Source organism: Theropithecus gelada, chromosome 19 (genome assembly GCF_003255815.1).
Source record: "Theropithecus gelada isolate Dixy chromosome 19, Tgel_1.0, whole genome shotgun sequence".
NCBI lineage: Eukaryota > Metazoa > Chordata > Mammalia > Primates > Cercopithecidae > Theropithecus > Theropithecus gelada.
In genome coordinates this window covers 16,070,618-16,092,492 of record NC_037687.1, presented here as the reverse complement: position 1 = coordinate 16,092,492, position 21,875 = coordinate 16,070,618, and the positions used below count along the sequence as shown (strand labels likewise).

Here is a 21,875-nt window from a genome sequence, read left to right as displayed (position 1 = left end):
TGTTTCAAACTCAAATGTCTACATGGCACTTTGTCCAATTTTCTTTGAAAAGTGTTTCATGCTTCTCGGTGGGGTTGGTTGCATCTCCCCAGTGATGCAGTTGCACTGAGAAGTTTCCTCTTGACAATTCTACACGCTAAAAACCAGAGGCCAGCAAGGGTCTGGCCAAAACCATGATTCCCTTTTCTTTTTTTCTTTTCTTTTTTTTTTTTTTTGAGACAGAGTTTCACTCTTTTTGCCCAGGCTGGAGTACAATGGCGCGATCTCAGCTCACCGCAACCTCCGCCTCCCAGGTTCAAGCGATTCTCCTGCCTCAGCCTCCTGAGTAGCTGGGATTACAGGCATGTGCCACCACCCCGGCTAATTTTGTATTTTTAGTAGAGACGGGGTTTCTCCATGTTGGTCAGGCTGGTCTTGAACTCCCGACCTCAGGTGATCCACCTGCCTTGGCCTCCCAAAGTGCTGGGATGACAGGCGTGAGCCACCGCGCCCGGCGATTCCCTTTTCTTAACTCCGGTAGTCTTTTTAGAAAATAAAAGTTGACCAGGAAGTGTGCCTCACACCTATAATCCCATCACTTTGGGAGACTGAGATGGGCGGATCACTTGAGCTCAGAGTTCAAGACCAGCCTGGCCAACATGGTGAACCAGCCTGGTTGCGCGCACCACCACACCCGGCTAATTTTTTGTATTTTTAGTAGAGATGGGGTTTCACGGTGTTAGCCAGGATGGTCTCGATCTTCTGACCTTGTGATCTGCCTGCCTTGGCCTCCCAAAGTGCTGGGATTATAGGCATGAGCCACTGCAGCCAGCCATATTTTTTGTTTTTTAATTTGATTTTTATAGGAATGGGAGTCTCACATGTTGCCCAGGCTGTTCCTGAACTCCTGGACTCAAGCCATCCTCCCACCTTGGCGTCGCAAAGCTCTGGGCTTACAGGTGTGAGCCACTGCTCCTGGTCCAGTCTTCTTCTGGAAGAGACCCAGAATCATGCTGAAACTCGTGATGAAAGTAATCAAATTTATGACACCAGAAATTTGGAATCTAGTGATGTTATGAATAAGCCAGATAAATTGGAATTTATATTCAGAATATTGAGACTTGACCAGTGTGGGTCGGGTGCAGTAGCTTACACCTGTAATCCCAACACTTTAGGAGACAGAGGTGTGTAAATTGCTTGAGTCCAGGAGTTCAAGACCAGCCTGGGCAATGTGGCAAAACTCTGCCTCTACAAAAAATACTAAAAATTAGCTGGGTTTGGTGGTGTACATTAGTGTGAAAAGAATCAGAAGCAGGCCTAGAGAGAAAGTGCTGGCACCAATTACTGTACAAAGATGAGTCAGGCCAGGTGTGGTGGCTTGTGCCTGTAATCACAGCTATTTGGGAGGCCAAGGAGGGAGGATCACTTAAGAACAGGAGTTTGAGACCAGCCTGGGCAACATAGAGACCTCGTCTCTAAAAAAAAAAATTTTAGCCGGGCGCGGTGGCTCAAGCCTGTAATCCCAGCACTTTGGGAGGCCGAGACGGGCGGATCACGAGGTCAGGAGTTCGAGACCATCCTGGCTAACACGGTGAAACCCCGTCTCTACTAAAAAATACAAAAAAAACTTAGCCGGGCGATGTGGCAGGCGCCTGTAGTCCCAGCTACTCGGGAGGCTGAGGCAGGAGAATGGCGTGAACCCGGGAGGCGGAGCTTGCAGTGAGCTGAGATCCGGCCACTGCACTCCAGCCTGGGTGACAGAGCGAGACTCTGTCTCAAAAAAAAAAAAAAAAAAAAAATTTTGTAATTAGCTGGGCATGGAGGCACATGACTGTGGTCCCAGCTACTTGGGAGGCTGAGATGGGAGGATCACTTGAGTCCAGGAGGTCAAGGCTACAGTGGGCTATGATTGTGCCACTGCACTCCAGCCTGAGTGACAGAGCGAGACCCTGTCTCTAAAAATAAAATCAAATGGAGCTAAAAAGACAAAAAACGATGAGTGAGACTGGCTCAGGCTCTGAAGATTCATTGGGAGCAGAGTTGTCTGAGTGTCCAAGAGAATTTCTCACTTGTTGCTTTTTTTTTTTTTTTTTTGAGACAGAGTCTCGCTCTGTCACCCAGGCTGGAGTTCAGTGGCCAGATCTCAGCTCGCTGCAAGCTCCGCCTCCTGGGTTTACGCCATTCTCCTGCCTCAGCCTCCCGAGTAGCTGGGACTACAGGCGCCCGCCACCTCACCCGGCTAGTTTTTTGTATTTTTTTTTTTTAGTAGAGATAGGGTTTCACTGTGTTAGCCAGGATGGTCTCAATCTCCTGACCTCGTGATCTGCCCGTCTCGGCCTCCCAAAGTGCTGGGATTACAGGCTTGAGCCACTGCGCCCGGCCTTTTTTTTTTTTTTTTTTTTTTTTTTTTGAAACAGAGTCTTGCTCTGTCACCCAGGCTGGAGTGCAGTGGTGCAATTATGGCTCACTGCAACCTCTGCCTCCCGGGTTCAAGCGATTCTCATGTCTTAGCCTCCCAAGCAGCTGGGAGTATGGGCATGCGCCACCACGCCCGGCTGAATTTTGTATTTTTAGGAGAGACGGGGTTTCGCCATGTTGGCCAGGCTGATCTGGAACTCCTGACCTCAGGTGATCCACCTGCCTTGGCCACCCAAAGTGCTGGGATCACAGGCGTGAGCTACCATGCCTGGTCACCTGCTGCTCTTGAGCCCTTGAAATGTGGCTGGTGGGACCAAGAAATGACTTTTTAATCTTATTTCATTCTAAAGTTTCTTCACTTTAAACTTTGTTAAAGGGAGAACTCTGGACATATTAAATTTCATTGCGTGTAATTGAGCAAAGAACAATTCATAAATCAGGTAGCTGCCAGAGCAACTCCATCTTGAATAGGGGCTGAGTAAAATAAGGCTGAGACCTACTGGGCTGCATTCCCAGGCGATTAAGGCATTCTTAGTCACATGATGAGATAGGAGGTCAGCACTAAAGACCTTGCTGATAAAACAGGTTGCAGTAAAGAAGCCGGCTAAAACCCACCAAAACCAAGAAGGTGATGGGAGTGACCTCTGGTGGTCCTCACTGCTACACTGCCACCAGCGCCATGACAGCTTACAAAGATCATGGCAACATCAGGAAGTTACCATATATGGCAGTCTAAACAGGGAAGGCATGGGCCAGGCACGGTGGCTGACGTCTGTAATCCCAGCACTTTGGGAGGTTGAGGTGGGCGGATCATGAGGTCAGAAGATCAAGACGATCCTGGCTAACACGGTGAAACCCCATCTGTACTAAAAATACAAAAAATTAGCTGGGCATGGTGGCGGGCACCTGTAGTCCCAGCTACTCGGGAGGCTGAGGCAGGAGAATGGCGTGAACCCGGGAGGCGGAGCTTGCAGTGAGCCGAGATCGCGCCACTGTACTGCAGCCTGAGCAACAGAGAGAGACTCTGTCTCAAAAAATAGAAATAAAAATAAATAAATAAAAAGGAAAGGTATGAATAATCCACCTCTTGTTTACCTTATCATCAAGAAATAACCATAAAAATGAGAAACCTGGCCAGGCGCAGTGGCTCAAGCCTGTAATTCCAGCACTTTGGGAGGCCGAGGCGGGTGGATCACCTGGGGTTGGGAGTTCAAGACCAGCCTGACCAATATGGGGAAACCCCATCTCTACTAAAAATACAAAATTATCCGGGCGTGGTGGTGCATGCCTGTAATCCCAGCTATTCAGGAGGCTGAGGCAGGAGAATCGCTTGAACCCGGGAGGCAGAGGTTGTGGTGAGCCGAGATCCCACCATTGTACTCCAGCCTGGGCAACAAGAGTGAAAGTCCATCTCAAAAACAACAACAACAACAACAAAAACCCAGCAGCCCTTGGGGCTGCTCTATGAAGTAGCCATTCCATTATTCCTTTACTTTCCTAAGAAACTGGCTTTCACTCTACTGTATGGACTTGCCTGCTTTAATTCTTTCTTGGGTGAGATCCAAGAACCCTCTCAGGGTCTGGATCAAGACCCCTTTGCGGTTACAGTACAAAGGCTCTGATTGTCAAAAGTGGCAAGGTCACTGGAACTCCATTTCAGATCCCATCTGGATCATCAAAACGTCAACCCTAAATAAATAAATTCAGGAAATATGGTTAAATGTCGAGTTTAGTTTAGCCCAAAGTTTGAGGACGGCCACCCTGAAACACAGATTCCAAAGAATGGAAATCAGCACTCCAACGTGAGGAAGTTTGGGGATCATTTATACAGGTAAGGTTTGGGAAGCTTGACAGAGTTTCCACATATTTCACCCAACGTGAGTACATAGTTAACAGTAATCTGATTTGTCAAGGCAGTAGTCTTTTTGGGAAGGGTGTATTTAACATTCACATAGAGGATGTAACAGTCACGGGGTCTTTTGCACTATCTGGTCTGATTTAGGTGCAAGATTATAATAGAGGAAAGGTCAGCAATCTAAAAGGGAGATCTTAATGCTGATGCCATTTAGTCTTTTTAAATCAATTTACAGAGCAAGAACAGGAGAGTTAATCTATAATCTATAAGCAGAAGTTGTAGTTACATGCTGCATGGCTCAGATCACACAGTCCCATTTTCTTCAAGACTCAACGTAATTCTTAGGGTTCAAAAGTGTATGATTAAGTTTGGATTTTGGTTTGTTTGTTTTTGTTTTTGAGACGGAGTCTCTCTCTGTCGCCTAGGCTGGAGTGCAGTGGCGTGATCTTGACTCACTGCTAGCTCCACCTCCCGGGTTCACGCCATTCTCCTGCCTCAGCCTCCCAAGTAGCTGGGACTACAGGCGCCCACCGCCATGCCTGGCTAATTTTTTGTATTTTTAGTAGAGATGGGGTTTCACCGTGTTAGCCATGATGGTCTCAATCTCCTGACCTCGTGATCTGCCTGCCTCGGCCTCCCAAAGTGCTGGGATTACAGGCATGAGTCACCACTCCCGGCCTTTTTTTAAAAGTTTTTTTTTCTTCTGAGACGGAGTTTTGCTCTTGTTGCCCAGGCTGGAGTGCAATGGTGCGATCTTGGCTCACTGCAACCTCCCCCTCCCAGGTTCAAGCGATTCTCCTGCCTCAACGTCCCGAGTAGCTGGGATTACAGGTGCCCGCCACCACGCCCGGCTAATTTTTGTATTTTTAGTAGAGATGGGGTTTCACCATGTTGGCCAGGCTGGTCTCGAATTCCCGACCTCATGAACTGCCTGCCTCGGTCTTCCAAAGTGCTGGAATTACAGGTGTGAGCCTCTGCGCCTGGCCAAGTGTGGGTTATTTTTACAAGATGATGCTGGAGAATTTCTATGGCCACCACCCTTCTAGACTCTCTGATACTGGCGCTTCAAGCCTGAATGCTACATTTCCTGGATGCTGTTGCCGATTGGCAACGTTCCTATCATGCTTTATCAGAACAAAGTTGGAAGGCAGAAAGAGAGGAGAAACCATTTTTTTCAGACTTCTGCCAGTGGCTTAGGTGGTGGTGACAACAACAGCTGTGACTTTAGCAATCATGGTGGAAGCAACTGTGGTTAGCAAGGGTGAACACATCTGGGTTCCTTCTGGAGGCACAGTGATTGTGGGTTATGGGTCCTCCCGTGCTTTATTTATTTATTATTTATTGAGACGGAGCTTCGCTCTTGTCATCCAAGCTGGAGTGCAATGGTGTGACCTCAGCTCACTGCAACCTCCGCCTCTGAGGTTCAAGTGATTCTCATGCCTCAGCCTCCCAAGTAGCTGGGATTACAGGCACCCACCACCACGACTGTCTAATTTTTGTATTCTTAGTAGACATGGGGTTTCACCACGTTGGCCAGGCTGGTCTCGAACTTCTGACCTCAGGTGATCCACCCGCCTTGGCCTCCCAAAGTGCTGGGATTACAGGCATGAGCCACCATGCCCAGCCACCTCCCCTGCTTTAATCTTTCAGCCCTAGAGGGGCTAGCAGCCTCATATAGTTACGAATCTTCAGGTAAACTTACCTTCCCCTTTTGTTTTTCCAGTATTCCAACACTTTTATACTATATTTGTTCTTCCAGTACTTCCAACACTTTTATACCCTGTATTCGTTTGTGTATTCATTTATTTTTCTTTACTTATTTTTTAGAGACAGAGTCTCACTCTGTCACCTAGGCTGGAGTGCAACGGTGATTTCTCAGCTCACTGCAACCTTCCCCTCCCAGGTTCAAGCAATTCTCCTGCCTCAGCCTCCTGAGAAACTGGGATTACAGGTGTAATTACAGGCCCCCGCCACCACACTGGGTTAATTTTTGTATTTTTAGTACAGGTGGGGTTTCTCCATGTTGGCCAGGCTGGTCTCAATCCACCTGTCTCAGCCTCCCAAAGGGCTGGGATTATAGGCGTGAGCCACAGAGCTTGGCTCAATCCCCTGTATTCAATATCCTCTGTTTGAAGTACTTAGAAGTACTTCTCTTTTCCTTATGGAATACGTACTGATAAAGCACTCAAGACAGTTAAAAACCTTCATTACTCTGTTGATGTAAAAAAAGAAGCTGAGGCAAAGTTAATATAAGTAGAGAGTTTGGGCCAAGGTTGAGGATTGCAGCCCAGGAGACAGATTCAAGTTGCCCTGAATATATGCTTTGATTAGCAAGTTACAAGTGGGTTCTTTTTGTTTTTGACTTTGTTTTGAGACAGAGTCTCACTCTTTCACCCAGGCTGGAATGCAGTGGCGCAATCTCAGCTCACTGCAACCTCCACCTCCCGAGTTCAAGTGATTTTCTGACCTCAGCCTCCCAAGTAACTGGGACTACAGGCGTGCACCACCACACTTGGCTAATTTTTGTATTTTTTTTTGTAGAGATGGGGTTTCACCATACTGATGTTTCACCATATTGGCCAGGCTGGTCTCCAGCTCCTGAACTCATAATTCCCCTCAGCCTCCCAAAGTGCTGGGATTACAGGTGAAAGCCACTGCACCTGGCCACAAGTGGGTTTGTGTCTTATTTATTTATTTATTTATTTATTTTTGAGACAGAGTTTCACTTTTGTTGCCCAGGCTGGATTGTGTGATCTTGGCTCACTGAAACCTCTGCCTCCTGGACTCGAGCGATTCTCCTGCCTCAGCCTCTTGAGTAGCTGGGATTACAGGCACCCACCACCATACCCAGCTAATTGTTTTGTATTTTTAGTAGAGACAGGGTTTCACCATGTTGGCCAGGCTGGTCTTCAAATGATCCACCCGCCTCAGCCTCCCAAAGTGCTGGGATTACAAGTGTGAGCTACTGTGCCTGGCCATCTTATTTTATTTTATTTATTTATTTATGTATTTATTTTTCGAGACAGAGTCTCACTCTTGTTGCCCAGGCTGGAGTGCAGTGTTGCAAACTCGGTTCACTGCAACCTCTGCCACCTGAGTTCAAGCTTTTCCTGCCTCAGCCTCCTGAGTAGCTGGGATTACGGGCGCCTGCCACCATGCCTGGCTAATTTTTGTACTTTCAGTAGAGATGGGTTTTCGCCATGTTGGCCAGGCTGGTCTGGAACTTCTGACCTCAGGTGATCTGCCCACCTTGGTCTCCCAAAGTGCTGGGGTTACAGGTATGAGCCACTGTGCCTGGCCCACAAGTGGGTTCTTAAAGGAAAAAGAAAGGGCAGTTCCTAAAGTGTTTATTGAGGATTTATATGCAATAACCTAAGCTGTTGATTGGCTATACATTGTTCTTTTTTTTTTTTTTTTTTTTTTGAGATGGAGTCTCGCTCTGTCACCTGATCTCGGCTCACTGCAGGCTCCGCCTCCCGGGTTCATGCCATTCTTCTGCCTCAGCCTCCTGAATAGCTGGGACTACAGGTGCCCACCACCATGCTCGGTTCATTTTTTGTATTTTTTAGTAGAGAGGGGGTTTCACTGTGTTAGCCAGGATGGTCTTGATATCCTGACCTCATGATCCACCTGCCTCGGCCTCCCAAGGTGCTGGGATTACAGGTGTGAGCCACCGGGCCTGGCCACGATGTTTAGATTTCTAACAAATCACGTGGCCAGGCGCAGTGGCTCACGCCTGTAATCCCAGCACTTTGGGAAGCCAAGGCGGGTGGATCACTTGAGGTCAGGAGATGGAGACCAGTCTGGCCAACAGGGTGAAACCCTATTCTACTAAAAACACAAAAATTAGCCAGGCATGGGGGTACATGCCTGTAATTCCAGCTACTTGGGAGGCTGAGGCATGAGAATCACTTGAACCTGGGAGGCGGAGGTTGCAGTGAGCCGAGATCATGGCATTGCACTTCAGCCTGGGTGACATAGCGAGACTCTGTCTCAAAAACAAACAACAACAAAAAAATGAAGTAAACATCTCAAGTCTCACCTAGAGCTACCAATCAGCCTAAGAACCCCAGTTTGTGTTTAACAAGCCCTTATAGGGTGGTTCTAACACAGTTTCAGGATGAGACAGCTCCCTGCTCTAGACTGTCAACTGGGGGCACAGAGTGTGTTGACCTGATGCACAATTAGTTCACCTGTGTCTAGGCCACGGGTCTGGCCCAAGGTAGAGTGCTCAACACGTGTTTGGCAGGTGAATGGTTGTTGAATGAATCATAAAGCGTGCAGTGCTCATCTGAGTGGCAGGAGTTACCCTGAATCATTGAAGATGCTGGAGCAGCTGCTTGTGAAACACCAGGCAGGAGGAGATGGACAGGAGGCTGCGTCCCCACCCCTGAGATTGCCGGCCTTCTGCCTTGCTTGCTGGGAACTGGTGCCAGGCCAGACACACTGTGCCACCATCATAGGATGCCTGGTAAGGAGAGGCCAACCTTCCCTGAAGAAACCCCGTGCTGCTGTGGTCAAGTTGCCTAATCGGACTTCCTTCTTCACTCTGTATGTAGAAATTAGCCCTAGGCCGGGCGCGGTGGCTCAAGCCTGTAATCCCAGCACTTTGGGAGGCCGAGACGGGCGGATCACGAGGTCAGGAGATCGAGACCATCCTGGCTAACACAGTGAAACCCCGTCTCTACTAAAAAGTACAAAAAACTAGCCGGGCGAGGTGGCGGGCGCCTGTAGTCCCAGCTACTCGGGAGGCTGAGGCAGGAGAATGGCCGGAACCCGGGAGGCGGAGCTTGCAGTGAGCCGAGATCCGGCCACTGCACTCCAGCCTTGGCGACAGAGCGAGACTCCGTCTCAAAAAAAAAAAAAAAAAAGAAATTAGCCCTGGAGGTGTATGTGCTGGGTGCCCACAGCCAATGGAAGGTAATGTATCTTTATTTTATTTATTTTATTTTTTGAGACAGGGTCTTGCTCTGTCACCCAGGCTGGAGCATTTGAATAAATAAATGCCCTGTAATTCCAGCATTTTGGAAGGCCGAGGCAGGCAGACTGCTTGAGGTCAGGAGTTCGAGACCAGCCTGGCCAACATGGTGAAACCCCATCTCTATTACAAACACAAAAATATGGCCAGGCGCGGTGGCTCACACCTGTAATCCCAGCACTTTGGGAGGCTAAGGCAGGCGGATCACCTGAGGTCAGGAGTTTGAGACTAGCCTGGCCAACATGGTGAAACTGTCTCTACTAAAAATACAAAAGTTAGCCAAGCGTGTTGGTGGGCGCCTGTAATCCCAGCTACTAGGGAGGCTGAGAGAGGAGAATTGCTTGAACCTGGGAAGCAGAGGTTGCAGTGAGTGGAAATCACATCATTGCACTCCAGCCTGGGCGACAGAGCAAGACTCCGTCTCAAAAATAAAATAAAAATAAAAATACAAAAATTAGCCGGGCATGGTGGTGCATGCCTGTAATACCCGCTACTCAGGAGGCTGAGGTATGAGAATCACTTGAACCTGAGAGGCGAGGTTGCAGTGAGCCGAGATCGTGCCACTGCACTCCAGCCTGGTTGACAGAGTGAGACAAAATAAAGTAAAATAAAAAAAAAAGTCCTCTAGAATAGTGCTTTTCCTCTAATAACCATACTCCAGCAAGCATCAGGTGCCTGCTGCTCTGTGCCGGGCAGTGAGGGACATAGATGTGTAACAATAACAAACACGTATTACCATTCTCTCTTTTCAGAAGAGGGGCCTAGGGGCCCAGAGAGGCGAATTCAGCCACTTGCCAGGACACACAGAGCAGCAGGGGAATCATGCCTGGCACCTGGCACTGTGGGTGCTGCAGCGGCACACAGAGGTGAAGTCCTGCGCCTGAGCTTAGTCAAAACCCTAACGGGCAGACCCAGATTATAAAACATACACAAACAGCTATCCTAGAAATAGGACGCCTTGCAGGGCAGGGTGCGGGTTCCCCAGACTACAACACACACACACACACACACACACACACACACACACACAGAGCTATCCTAGGAACAGGACGCCTTGCGGGGCAGGGTGAGGGGGGCAGGGTGCGGGTCCCCCAGATTAGAACACACACACTGCGATCCTAGGAACAGGGCGCCTTGCGGGGCAGGGTGACGGTCCCGACGCTCCGCGGGGTGGGCAACCGCCTCCCCAGGCGCACTGGCAGGGGGACAGCCTCCCTAACAGAGAACCAGGCCTCGGCATGGGCTGGAGGGATGACAGAGCATGGCCGACTCGGCCAGCGGCCGGCGGTACGAGAGTCCGAACAACGTTGGAAGCAGGGTCAGGGACAGCGGGCAAGAGAGCACTGCACGCAGACGCCTCGGGCCCCGCCCATCAAGTTGCCGGCGCGCGGCCCCGCCCCTGCCCCTGCCGGCCTGACTGCGCGTGCGTGGCCCTGCCTACGGTCCCGCCCCCTCCCGAGACAGGCTGCGTGCGCACCGCCCTCCCGTCGTCCCAGTGCGCACGCGCGGCAGCGGCCCCGCCCCCGTTCCCCCGGCGCTCGGAGCCCCAGTCCGCGGGAAGATGGCGGCGCCACTCATCCCCCTCTCCCAGCAGGTACGGGCCGGGCGGGCCTGGGGGCGGCGCCGGGGTGCGGGGCGCGAGGCGAGCGGCGCGGCGAGGCTGAGGCGCGGGGAGACTCAGCTGGGCGGCGGCGGGGGCGGCTCGTGCTTGAAGGGTTTGCGGCCGGCGGGTGGGCAGGCGGCCCTGAAGGTGACAGGCCGGGGCCCGCGGCCTCCAGTGCCCGAGGGACCCTCGCGGGCACCAGCGAGGCCAGGAGATGCGCGGCGCGTGTCCTCTTCGCCCAGGGCCCGGACCCTGCCGCCGCCGAAGCTCCCAGGCCGGGGACCCGCGGGGGGCTGGGCTGCATCCCGGAGAGGTGGGCGAGGGGAACGAGCGTTTCTGTCGGCGCAGTGGCCCGGTGAGTCTTTGTCTCCCGCGGGTGCCGGCGCCCGGGCGGGCAGGGTCCCTGCTGGCTGCAGGGCAGAGCCTCGCCGGAGCCCGGACCCGTCAGCAACAGCGAGATCTCAGACTGATCCCTTGGGAGCTGCTTCCGCCACCCCTGCACCCTGCACCGGGCGCAGATCGCACGTCTTTGGGCACCTCTCTGTGTCCTCAAATTCGCCTGATGCGCTTAAGAAGGGTCAGTATCGATAGCGCGACACAGACGTGCGAAAAAGAGTCATGCGTAGGCAGCTCTGCTATTTGGGAGGGACTTTCATTCATTCATTTTCTATCCATCCCTCAAATGTGCGTTGGGTCAGGTGCTGGGAGCGCTGCATTCATCCAGAAAGACAAGGTCGCTGCTCTCCTGGAGGTGACACTCGTGGGAACTAGAAACTGCCTGTGTTCTGCTAATCACAGCTGCCTTTATTTGCTGAATACCTGTGTTGTGCAAAGCACCATATAAGCATTTTGCTAGAATGATCTAGCACAGCATAGTGATTAAGAGTGAGGACACAGGGTCAGATCATGTGTTCAAATCTTGGCTCCAGCCCCGATTTCTCTGTGCCTTTGGTTGAAGCTCTTAGCCTTTCCACCCATCAGTTGCTTCCTTTGGAAAATGGAGATCTAAAAATGTGTTGGGATTATGTGAAAATTAAGCATGTGAAAAAGCACTTAGAACAGTGCCTATGCCAGATTTGGACCTTTGGGAGTAGAGACCACAGCAAGTAAGAATTCCAGACCCGAAGAGAGCTGACAGGCCGGTTGCATGCTTGCATGACTGGTTAGCTGATCCAGGGCAAGAGAAGTGCACAGCTAGCCAGTTTGCAACACTGTCACTAAATTAACAGTGCTAACACCCAGTGATTATTAATTAGCAAGTTCTTGTTACTGACATAAAAGTGCTCTGTAAACTGTTAAGTGTCCTACAGATAGTAGTTATTAATAGCTAAGTGCTACAGTTTAGAGTATGTAGTGGGGAGGTGGGGGGCGGGGAGCGGGGGGCGGGCAGGGACGGCAGGAGTCGGGGAAAATCACCTAAGATCATTTCATGAGAAACCTCTAAGCACTACCAGTTTGGGAGGCATGGATCTTTCTAAAACTTCCTGTCCAAATTTTCCTGTCCAAAAATTTTTTTTTTTTTGAGGTGGAGTATTGCTCTGTCACCCAGGGTGAAGTGCAGTGGTGTGATGTCAGCCCACTGCAACCTCCGCCTCCCAAGTTCAAGTGATTCTCCTGCCTCAGCCTCCTGATAGCTGGGACTACAGGCACACCCGGCTAATTTTTGTATTTTTTTAGTGGAGACGGGGTTTCACCATGTTGGCCAGGCTGGTCTCAAATTCCTGACCTCAAGTGATCCACCCGCCTTGGCCTCCCAAAATGGTGTGAGCCATTACGCCCGGCCAGGTCACTGACTCCTAAGCCTCTTCCTGTTCCTTTCCCTATACATTTGTTGAATGAAGGCTTGGCCTGGTTTTCTTCGTTTGGAAATGTCAGCATTTCTCTACACCTGCTCTCGAGTGAAGATCTACACCATGGGTTACTGTTGACCCAGATGTGAGGCATGGCCCTCCCAGGCCCTTGCTGTCTAGCTCAGGAGATCACTTGGGTTCACAGATAATTCTGGGGGAACCAAGGGTATGATTCCAAAATTTTTGACTGGGGGCAACAGGGAAGCACCCTGCAGCAGGCGGCTGTGATCTGGTTGGATTTTGGTGACAGAGCACACTTGGCAAGCAGACGGCCAGGTGAAGGTGAGCAAAGCGGATAACCCAGTGGGTAGCCTAGGGGAGGAGGGGTGTGTTTTCTCCACCCCCACGCCCGTCTGCACTTTTCCCATCAGCGTCTTTTTCAGCCTGCTGTGTGCTCCCCGACATCATCTCAGAATCTCCTTCCTTGTATACTCTTTTCTGACCCTGAATATCAATATGAATTAGAAAGGTCTGCACTCCTGCCTCTTTAGTAGTGATTTTTTTTTTCCCATCAGCATCTCAGTTATTTGTGTTTCTCCCTGTCCCCCTGCTCAGCTCTCTTCTGTTTTCCAAAAAGCCTTCCATGGAAATGCGTCCAGATTTTCTCCCTCCTTATACTCCCCGAGGTTACCAGCGGCCCCTCCGTCCTTAAACCTGGTGCCCTGTGGCTGCAGCCGATCCTCCTCGAACCCTGCAACACTGGAGCCCATGGGATTTTACTCTTCATCCTCTCTCCTTTCAGTCTCTCCCTCTTGTCCCCTAATTTCAGCCTCCCCACCTGCATCTTATCTCTCTGTGTGCTCCCTCCCCTGAAACTTCTGTGCAGAGGACTCCAAACCTGCCTTCTGGAGTCCAGAAGGTGGCTCTCCTGCACCCCTGCCAGCCTGCTGGACTGTGGAATAGGCCACTTTCTTGCCATGCCCAAAGTGGGCTGGGCCATCCTACTTCCTACTTGCCCTCTCCCTCCCACTTCATCCCCCGCCACTGTGGGAGTCATCTTCTTTTTGTTTTTTGAGACAGGGTCTCGCTCTGTCCCCCAGGCTGGAGAGCAGTAGTAGGATCATAGCTCACTGTAACCTCAAACTCCTGGGCTCAAGCAATTGTCCCACCTTGGCCTCCCAAGTAGCTGGTGCTACAGGAGCACACCAGTCATACTCAGCTAATTAAAAAAAAATTTTTTGTAGAGATAGAGTCTTGCTGTGTTGCTTAGGCAGGTCTTAAACCCCTAGCCTCAAGCAATCCTACCTCGGCCTTCCAAAGTATTGGAAATTACAGGCATCAGCCACAGCATCTGACTGGGATTCATCTTCTAAAACATACTCCCCTGTTCCAAAAACCTTTCGCAGCTCCCATTCCCCTTCAAAAGAAGTCAGTTTACAGCTGGGCGCTGTGGCTCACGCCTATAATCTCAGCACCTTGGGAGGCTGAGGCAGACGGATCACTTGAGGCCAGGAGTTCGAGACCAGCCTAGTGAAACTCTGTGTGTACCAAAAATACAAAAGTCAGGCATAGTGGCACACGCCTATAGTCCCAGCTACTTGGGAGGCTGAGGCATGAGAATCACTTGAAACCAAGAGGTGGAGGTTGCAGTGAGCTGAGATTGCGCCACTGCACCCCAGCCTGGGAGACAGGGTGAGACTCTGTCTCAAAAAAAGTCAGCTTTGATGAGCTTAGTAAGCCCTGAATCGACTCCACCTAACCTTGCTGGGTCCCTTTCCTGCACTTCTGGCCCTTGGCGACACTTTCTAGCCTTGGCATCCTTAGCTGTGTTGCTCCAGTTGCTAGACCATCACTGTGAGCTCCTGCCGCATGCTCCCTGCCCTGAAGGACAGTCTTTGAGGCCTCCCCCGTGGTGTCCTCCCTTAGCCCCACGCGAATGAGAGTTCTCTCCCTTGTACCTTCTGTCAGTCCCTTTTGTGGCCGCTGTCCCTAGGAAGTGCATGGTACTGGGCTCAGTGATGAGGAGAGACTGCCCTGGGCCCAAAGGGTTAAACCTTCCCCCTTTTCCCCTTGTCATGCATTCTTCATCCAGGAGCTTTTGCTGTATTTTGGTAGGTGCCACCATTCTAGAAGGTTTTTATTCCCCTTTTACAAGTGAGGAAACCAAGACCCACAGAAATAAAGTAACTTGCTGAAGTCTCATAGTTGGTGGGCCCAGAGCTGAGGTCTCATCCACGTCCTCCTGCCGCAGAGCCCTCCTGTTCCAGACGGCCTGCTGGGCACCCTCCCAGAGCAGCACCCGGCCAGTGTGTCTGAAATGAATGCTGAGTGGCTCAGACACTTACTTGTCCTCTTGTGCCTTGTTTTTTTTCTGCCTCTGAAATAATCGCTAGTCTATCTTACTAGAATGCTAATGGCGATGCAGTCTAAATTGATGAGAACCAGGTTTTAGAGTAAAATCCACTTCTGAAAGATCCAGAATTCCCTGTCTCTTATTGACCTGCGCTGGCCTGTTTTTTTTTTTTTGGTTGTTGTTGATTGTTTTTTTTTTTTTTTTTTTTTGACTTAATAGATTCTCACTGGGCAAGACCCCTCCACCCCCATTCTGAACTTTAAAACAACTTTCCGGGCCGGGCGCAGTGGCTGACGTCTGTAATCCTAGCACTTTGGGAGACCGAGGCAAGTGGATCACCTGAGGTCAGGAGTTCAAGACCAGCCTGGCCAACACGATGAAACCCCGTCTCTACTGAAAAAACAAAAAATTAGCCGGGCGTGGTGGCGGGCACCTGTAATCCCGGCTACTCAGGAGGCAGGAGAGTCACTTGAACCCAGGAGGCGGAGACTGCAGCGAGCCAGGATCGCGCCCCTGCACACTCCAATCTGGGCAACAAAGCGAGACTCCATTTCAAAAAAAAAAAAAAAGAAAAGAAAAACAGGCACTATCAGGTGCAGTGGTGCCAGCTTTTCAATGTTTGGGTCCTTAGATGTTTGTTTGGATTCCCAGATACTCCTTCGCTGCCCTCAGTCCTGCAAATACTTTCTGTACTGCAGTTTTCTCATCTGCAGACTGGGACTGTGGACTCGCTTGACCTGCTTTGTCACAGTAGAATGTCAGCACCCTGCCGTGTGATACATGAGCTCTCAGTGCCTTCCCTTTTTTTTTGAGATGGAGTTTCACTCTTGTCACCCAGGCTGGAGTGCAATGGCGCTGTCTTGGCTCACTGCAACGTCCGCCTCCCGGATTCAAGCGATTCTCCTGTCTCAGCCTCCTGAGTAGCTGGGATTACAGGCACCCGCCACCATGCCCAGCTAATTTTTGTATTTTTAGTAGAAATGGAGTTTCACCATGTTGCCCAGGCTGGTCTCGAACTCCTGACCTCAAGTGATCTGCCCGCCTCAGCCTCTCAGAGTGCTGGGATTACAGGTGTGAGCCACCACACCTGGCCCTCGTGCCTTCCTTTTGTAGATCACACTGTTTGTTCAGTGAGTATTTATTCGGCATCTTCTTTTTGCCGTGCACTTTCTGGGCAGCGGATGGAACGGTGAATCTGAAGACAGCGCCGCCTCACGGGGCTGACATTGTGGAGAGGGGTCCAGATATGAAGAAATGAGCCAATGTGTGGTGCACCCAGTGGGGATTGATGCCGTGAGATGAGTAGAGCAGGGCAGGTTCTGATCTGATGTGGAGGTCAGGAAAGGTCTCACCACCAGGCTGGAAGGACTGAGTAAAGAAGACATCTTAGATTGCCTGGTTCATCCTCCCAGTCACTCTGGCCAGTATTATCTTCAGTGTATAAAGAGGTAAAGTGGGCCGGGTGCGATGGCTCACACCTGTAATCACAGCACTTTGGGAGGCCAAGGCAGGTGGATCACTGGAGGTTGGGAGTTCGAGACCAGCCTGGCCAACATGGTAAAACCCCGTCTCTACTAAAATACAGAAATTATCCTGGCATGGTGGCGCGTGCCTGTAATCCCAGCTACTCAGGAGGCTGAGGCAGGAGAATTGCTTGGACCCAGGAGGCGGAGGTTGCACTGAGCCGAGATTGTGCCACTGCTCTCTAGCCTGGGTGACAGAGCAAGACCCTATCTCAAAAAAAAAAAAGAGGTAAAGTGAGGCCAGAGATTGTCATGTCCCTTGCCCAAGTTTGTACCCGGTGAGCTCAGGCTGACATGGCTTTTCTGACACAGGTCCAGGCCTCTTCATTGTACCATATAGTTTCTTGTCTTGGAAAGTTTTTTTTTTTGAGTTTGTGGTTTTTTTTTTTAAACTCCCAAGCATTATCATAGCATGACATCTCCTAACCTCATTTGTTTTTATACCTAGTTATTAGATATTATGTAGTCTGAGTTTGTATTTTATTGCTTTAATCTCATCTCATTAAAAGGTAGAGAGGAACATGGAAAGGCCTGCTTATTGTCTTTCTTTTTTTTTTTTTTTGAGACGGAGTCTCCCTCTGTAGCCCGGGCTGGAGTGCAGTGGCCGGATCTCGGCTCACTGCAAGCTCCGCCTCCCAGGTTTACGTGATTCTCCTGCCTCAGCCTCCCGAGTAGCTGGGACTACAGGCGCCCGCCACCTCGCCCCGCTAGTTTTTTGTATTTTTTAGTAGAGACAGGGTTTCACCGTGTTAGCCAGGATGGTCTCGATCTCCTGACCTCGTGATCCGCCCGTCTCGGCCTCCCAAAGTGCTGGGATTACAGGCTTGAGCCATCGCGCCCGGCCTTGTCTTTCTTTTTCCTTTAGAGACAGGATCTTGCTTTATTTCTCGGGCTGGAGTGCAGTGGTGCAATCAAAGCTCATTGTAGCCTTGACTCTTCGCCTCAAGTGATCCTCCTGCCTCAGCCTCCCAAGGAACTGAGACTACAGGCATACAACACCATGCCTGGCTAATTTTTAATTTTTTTGTAGAGACAGGATCTTGCTATGTTGCCCGGTCTGGTTTCGAACTCCTGACCTCAAGTGATCCTCCTGCCTCTGCCTCCAAAGCACTGAGATTCCAGGTGTGAGCCACCACTCCTAGCCAATTGTCTTTAGGAGGATCCAAAGGTTTCCCTGCCAGAGTGGTAATCAGTGCTCCTGGCCCATGCAGAATTGAGTTGTCCAGGCCTGGCCCACAGCAGAGGCTAAGGTCACAGGTGGTCCAAGCTGCAGGAGGGGCAGACGACTGGCTTCCATTTCGGTGTTGGACATGGTTGTATGGAGGAGAGGGCGTGTTTGGTGTAGGCCAAGCTTGTCCAACCCATGCCTGCATGTGACCCAGGATGGCTTTGAATGCAGCCCAACACAAATTTGTGAACTCTCTTAAAGCATTATGAGGTTTTTTGGTGAATTTTTTTTTTTTTGAGCTCATCAGCTATCGTTAGTGTTAGTGTTAGTGTATTTTATGTGTGGCCCAAGACAATTCTAGTGTGGCCCAGGGAAGCCAAAAGACTGGACACCCTTGGTCTAGGCCATGGGGAATAGCCTTTTGCACAGAGGCAAAGAGGACTGAGCCGGAGCTGAGAGGCTGCAGGTCTAGGTCAAAGGGCCAGAACATGCGGCTGGGACTTTGGGGTTTTTATCCTTCCTTTAATTTAGGCAACTCAGGGATGAAAGGAGGAAGGTCTTTTGGTAAATAAGACGTGAGAGTTTGTGTCTGGGCTACAAATTGGCCCAAGACAAAAGGGACTGACAGGATGTCTGCTTGCCCAGAGAGTGGCCAGTGGCTGATGGGGGCCAAGGAGCTGAGACCTGCCCACTGTCCTTCGCACTGGACTGGGCTTTACCGCTGGTCAGAGTGGTGGCCCTGAAGTTTGCTCCTGCGTGGAGTGCAGACCATGAGCTCTTAAAGCTTCTTTGGGCTTTTCCCCTCATAGGAGTCCCAGCTCTTGATAGTACAAACTGTCAGGTGAAAGTAAAGGTTACAGATGACCACAGGCATTTGTCTGGGATTTCCATCTGCACTGCCTGCAGTGTGGAATGTAGACTTGATAGCAGAATCTGTTTACTGACTTCGTGCAGGTCAGGCTAACATAAAGTCACTTTTCCTCCTCTTGAGCACACTGGTAGAAACCGGGCTGGATCAGGCGCTGCTCCCGGCAGCATACCTGCTCCCCGTGCCTCCCAGGCCTGCAGTCCTCATTCCCTCTGCCCTGTGGCCCCCTGGCCCCTCTTTCTGTCATCTGCGCAGGCGAGCCTTCGTCTTGCCTCAGGGCCTTTGCATCTGCTGTTCCCTCTCTCTGGAATGCTCTTTGCAAACCCTTCATCCTCTGGTGAATCCCTACACCTCTTCATATCAGCTGGGGCATCACTTCCTCAGGGAAGCCTTTCCTGACAAACTGGCCCAGCTTCTCTGTTACCACTGGTGGAGATGGACACCTTTTCCATTTAGCTGTTTATAATTTTCTCTTTGCGGGGTTGATTGATGGTCTGTCTTCTCCAACTACCTAGAGTAGGTCCACAAGGGCAGAGATTGTGCCTGTTTTATTCTTCCTTGTTCACCAGGCTGCAACTGGCACTCAGGTGCTCAGTAATCATCTGTTGAAGGAAGAGTAGGGTGGGCCACATTATGAGGGGCAGTAGGGAGCTATGGCAGGTTCTTGAGGAGTGACACCTTTAGATGGTCTGGCTGCTTACCCAGGGAGTGCTTGGAACTGGGTTCTAGCTTTGAGACGGTCTCTGTGATATGGACATGAAGTGATCAAGATAAACTTGGCCTGAGGTTGTTTCAGGAAGAATAGAAAGGGCTGGGGGTGGAAGGAGTATGTGGGGTAGCTATTTGGACAGGTGAGGGTCTAGGTGGGAGAGGAAGCAGGGGGAAGAAGCAGGCATAGGGTCTGCAGCCGTCAGATTGAGGCCACCTTCAGGGAGCCAGGATAGCAGCGGTGGGAGTGCCCGGTGGGCTGTGGCTGTGTCAGTTGAGTCAAAACCCATCACTTTGCAGGAAACCCTCCAAGCCACATGAGACCCCACATTTAGGTACAGTCAAAAGGAAAACCAGCTATGCCGGGCGCAGTGGCTCACGTCTGTAATCCCAGCACTTTGGGAGGCCGAGGCAGGTGGATCACCTGAGGTCAGGAGTTCGAGACCAGCCTGAGCAACATGGTGAAACCTTGTCTCTACTAAAAATACAAAATTAGCCGGGCGTGGTGGCACATGCCTGTAATCCCAGCTACTCGGGAGGCTGAGGCGGGAGAATCGCTTGAACCTGGGAGGCAGAGGTTGCAGTGAGCTGAGATCGTACCATTGCACTCCAGCCTGGGGCGACAAGGGCAAAACTCTGTCTCAAAAAAAAAAAAACCAGCTCTGGCTGGGGCTGGGGCACCGTGAGATTCTGTCTGCTTGCTGAGCTACTGTGTGCTGTCTTGGGACTGAGATAAATAAAACCGAGCCCCGCCCTGCAGGTCAGCTCAGCTGCAGCCAGGCACACAGAAAATTAGGACGCAGTGTGACACACTCGTGAAAGTCAGGTGGCACCCACAGTGGTGGGATGAATCACCTCCACTGGGCTGGGAATAAAGGACAGGAGGAAGAGGGCTCCTGTGCCTCCTTTTGTCTTTTCCCTCCTCTGTTCCATCAGGCCTGGAGGAAGCAGCCGGATGCAGCCTCTCTGACTGGCCGCACACTGCGTGGACCAGTGTCCTGCCCCCACCCTCTGCACAGGCCCTGTCTCCCAGCACCATCTTCACAGATTCCTGGCCCCTTCTCTGCCCGCTCAGAGCCCCACTTCCCTTTTTCTTTGTTTTATTTTATTTTTTCTTGAGGTGGAGTCTCGCTTTGTCACCTAGGCTGGAATGCAATGGTGTGATCTTGGCTCACTGTAGCCTCCGCCACCTGGGCTCAAGCGATTCTCCTGCCTCAGCCTCCCAAGTAGCTGGGATTACAGGCGCACACCACCAACCCTGGCTACTTTTTTTGTATTTTTAGTAGAGATGGGATTTCACCATGTTGGCCAGGCTGGTCTCAAACTTCTGGCCTCAAGTGATCCACCCACCTTGGCCTTCCAAAGTGCTGGGATTACAGGCATGAGCCACCACACCCTGCCCCCCACTTTCCTGATTCTGATAACCTGGTCTCCCAGAACAGGTGGCAACGGGACCCCAGCCCTGGTGGTACCCCGACTGCCCTCACCAGTGAGTGGGCCCGGGCAGGCGGCTCTGGGGCCTGGGGAGAGATCTGGGGCACAGGTCTGGTACAGGAGTGAGGGAGTGTTGTGGGACCAACAGTGGTGCCGTCGTCTCTGTGCTTGTTTCTAGATGAGGAAACTGAGAGGGAGAGGGTAAAACAACCGGTCAGACCCCCATAGAGAACAGGCGTCTGGATCAGACCATGGGCTCCAAAGCCACCGTTTTGTCCTATGGATGCCACACCATGGGCTCCGGGAGGGTCGAGGAGCTCCATCTGTCCTGCTGCCTGCTGGGTCCGTCCCCGGTCCCTGAAATCTGGGCTCCTGGCACGTAGTGGGCCGGCGATAACCATCTGTCGATTGGAGGCTGGGTATTTGGAACAGCAGCCAGGAGCGCAGTCTGTCTCTCCAGCTGCCTTTGGGGGTAGTTGACAGACGGGAACGTTTTGTCTCTCGGGTGAAGAAACAGGCACAGGGTCCAGAGCTGCCTGCTCAGGCCCACTGGCCGGTGACAGCAGTCAGGGCACGACTAGGACTGGGGCCCCGCTACATCCTCACCTGCACTCATCAGAGGGTGAGGAAAGGGCTTCCCTCTTGTGCAAGTGACATCAACAAGCATGCCTCTGTCATGACGCCAATCTGTAGAAAACTGGCCTTTCTTTCCTTCTTCCCTTCTTTCCCTTCTTTCCCTTCTTCCTTTCCTTCCTTCCTTCTTTCCTCCCTCCCTCCCTCCCTCCCTCCCTCCCTCCCTCCCTCCCTTCCTTCCTTCCTTCCTTCCCTTTTCTTCCTTTTCTTCCTTTTCTGTGAGACAGGGTCTCACTCTGTGACCCAGGCTGGAGTGCAGTGGTGCGATCTCAGCTCACTACAACCTTTGCCTCTCGGGTTCAAGCGATTTTCCAGCCTCAGCCTTCTGAGTGGCTGGGACCACAGGTGTGTGCCACCACACCCTGCTAAGTTTTGTATTTTTTTTGTAGAGACAGGGTTTCTCCATGTTGCCCAGGCCAGTTTCAAACTTCTGAGCTCAAAGCGATCCACCTGCCTTGGCCTCCCAAAGTGCTGGGATTGTAGGTGTCAGCCAGTGTGTCACTATGCCTACCTGGCTTTTATTTTTCTCTTTTTCTTTTTCTTTCTTTTTTTTTTTTTTTTTTTT

The 21,875-nt window shown here is 51.2% G+C and overlaps 1 protein-coding gene across 4 annotated transcripts in view; it reads left to right on the top strand.

The window, feature by feature from the left end:
• The first annotated feature begins 10,659 nt into the window (after positions 1–10,659).
• The window catches only part of EPS15L1 (epidermal growth factor receptor pathway substrate 15 like 1), a 119,778-nt gene continuing 108,562 nt past the window's right edge, over positions 10,660–21,875 (top strand). For all 4 annotated transcript variants that reach the window (XR_003116882.1, XM_025367454.1, XM_025367456.1 and 1 more), the window contains exon 1: positions 10,660–10,824. Coding sequence is in view for 3 of the 4 variants with exons in the window: in XM_025367454.1 (XP_025223239.1) it covers positions 10,792–10,824 (33 nt within the window). In the remaining variant the exon portion in view is untranslated. The remainder of the gene's footprint in view (positions 10,825–21,875) is intronic.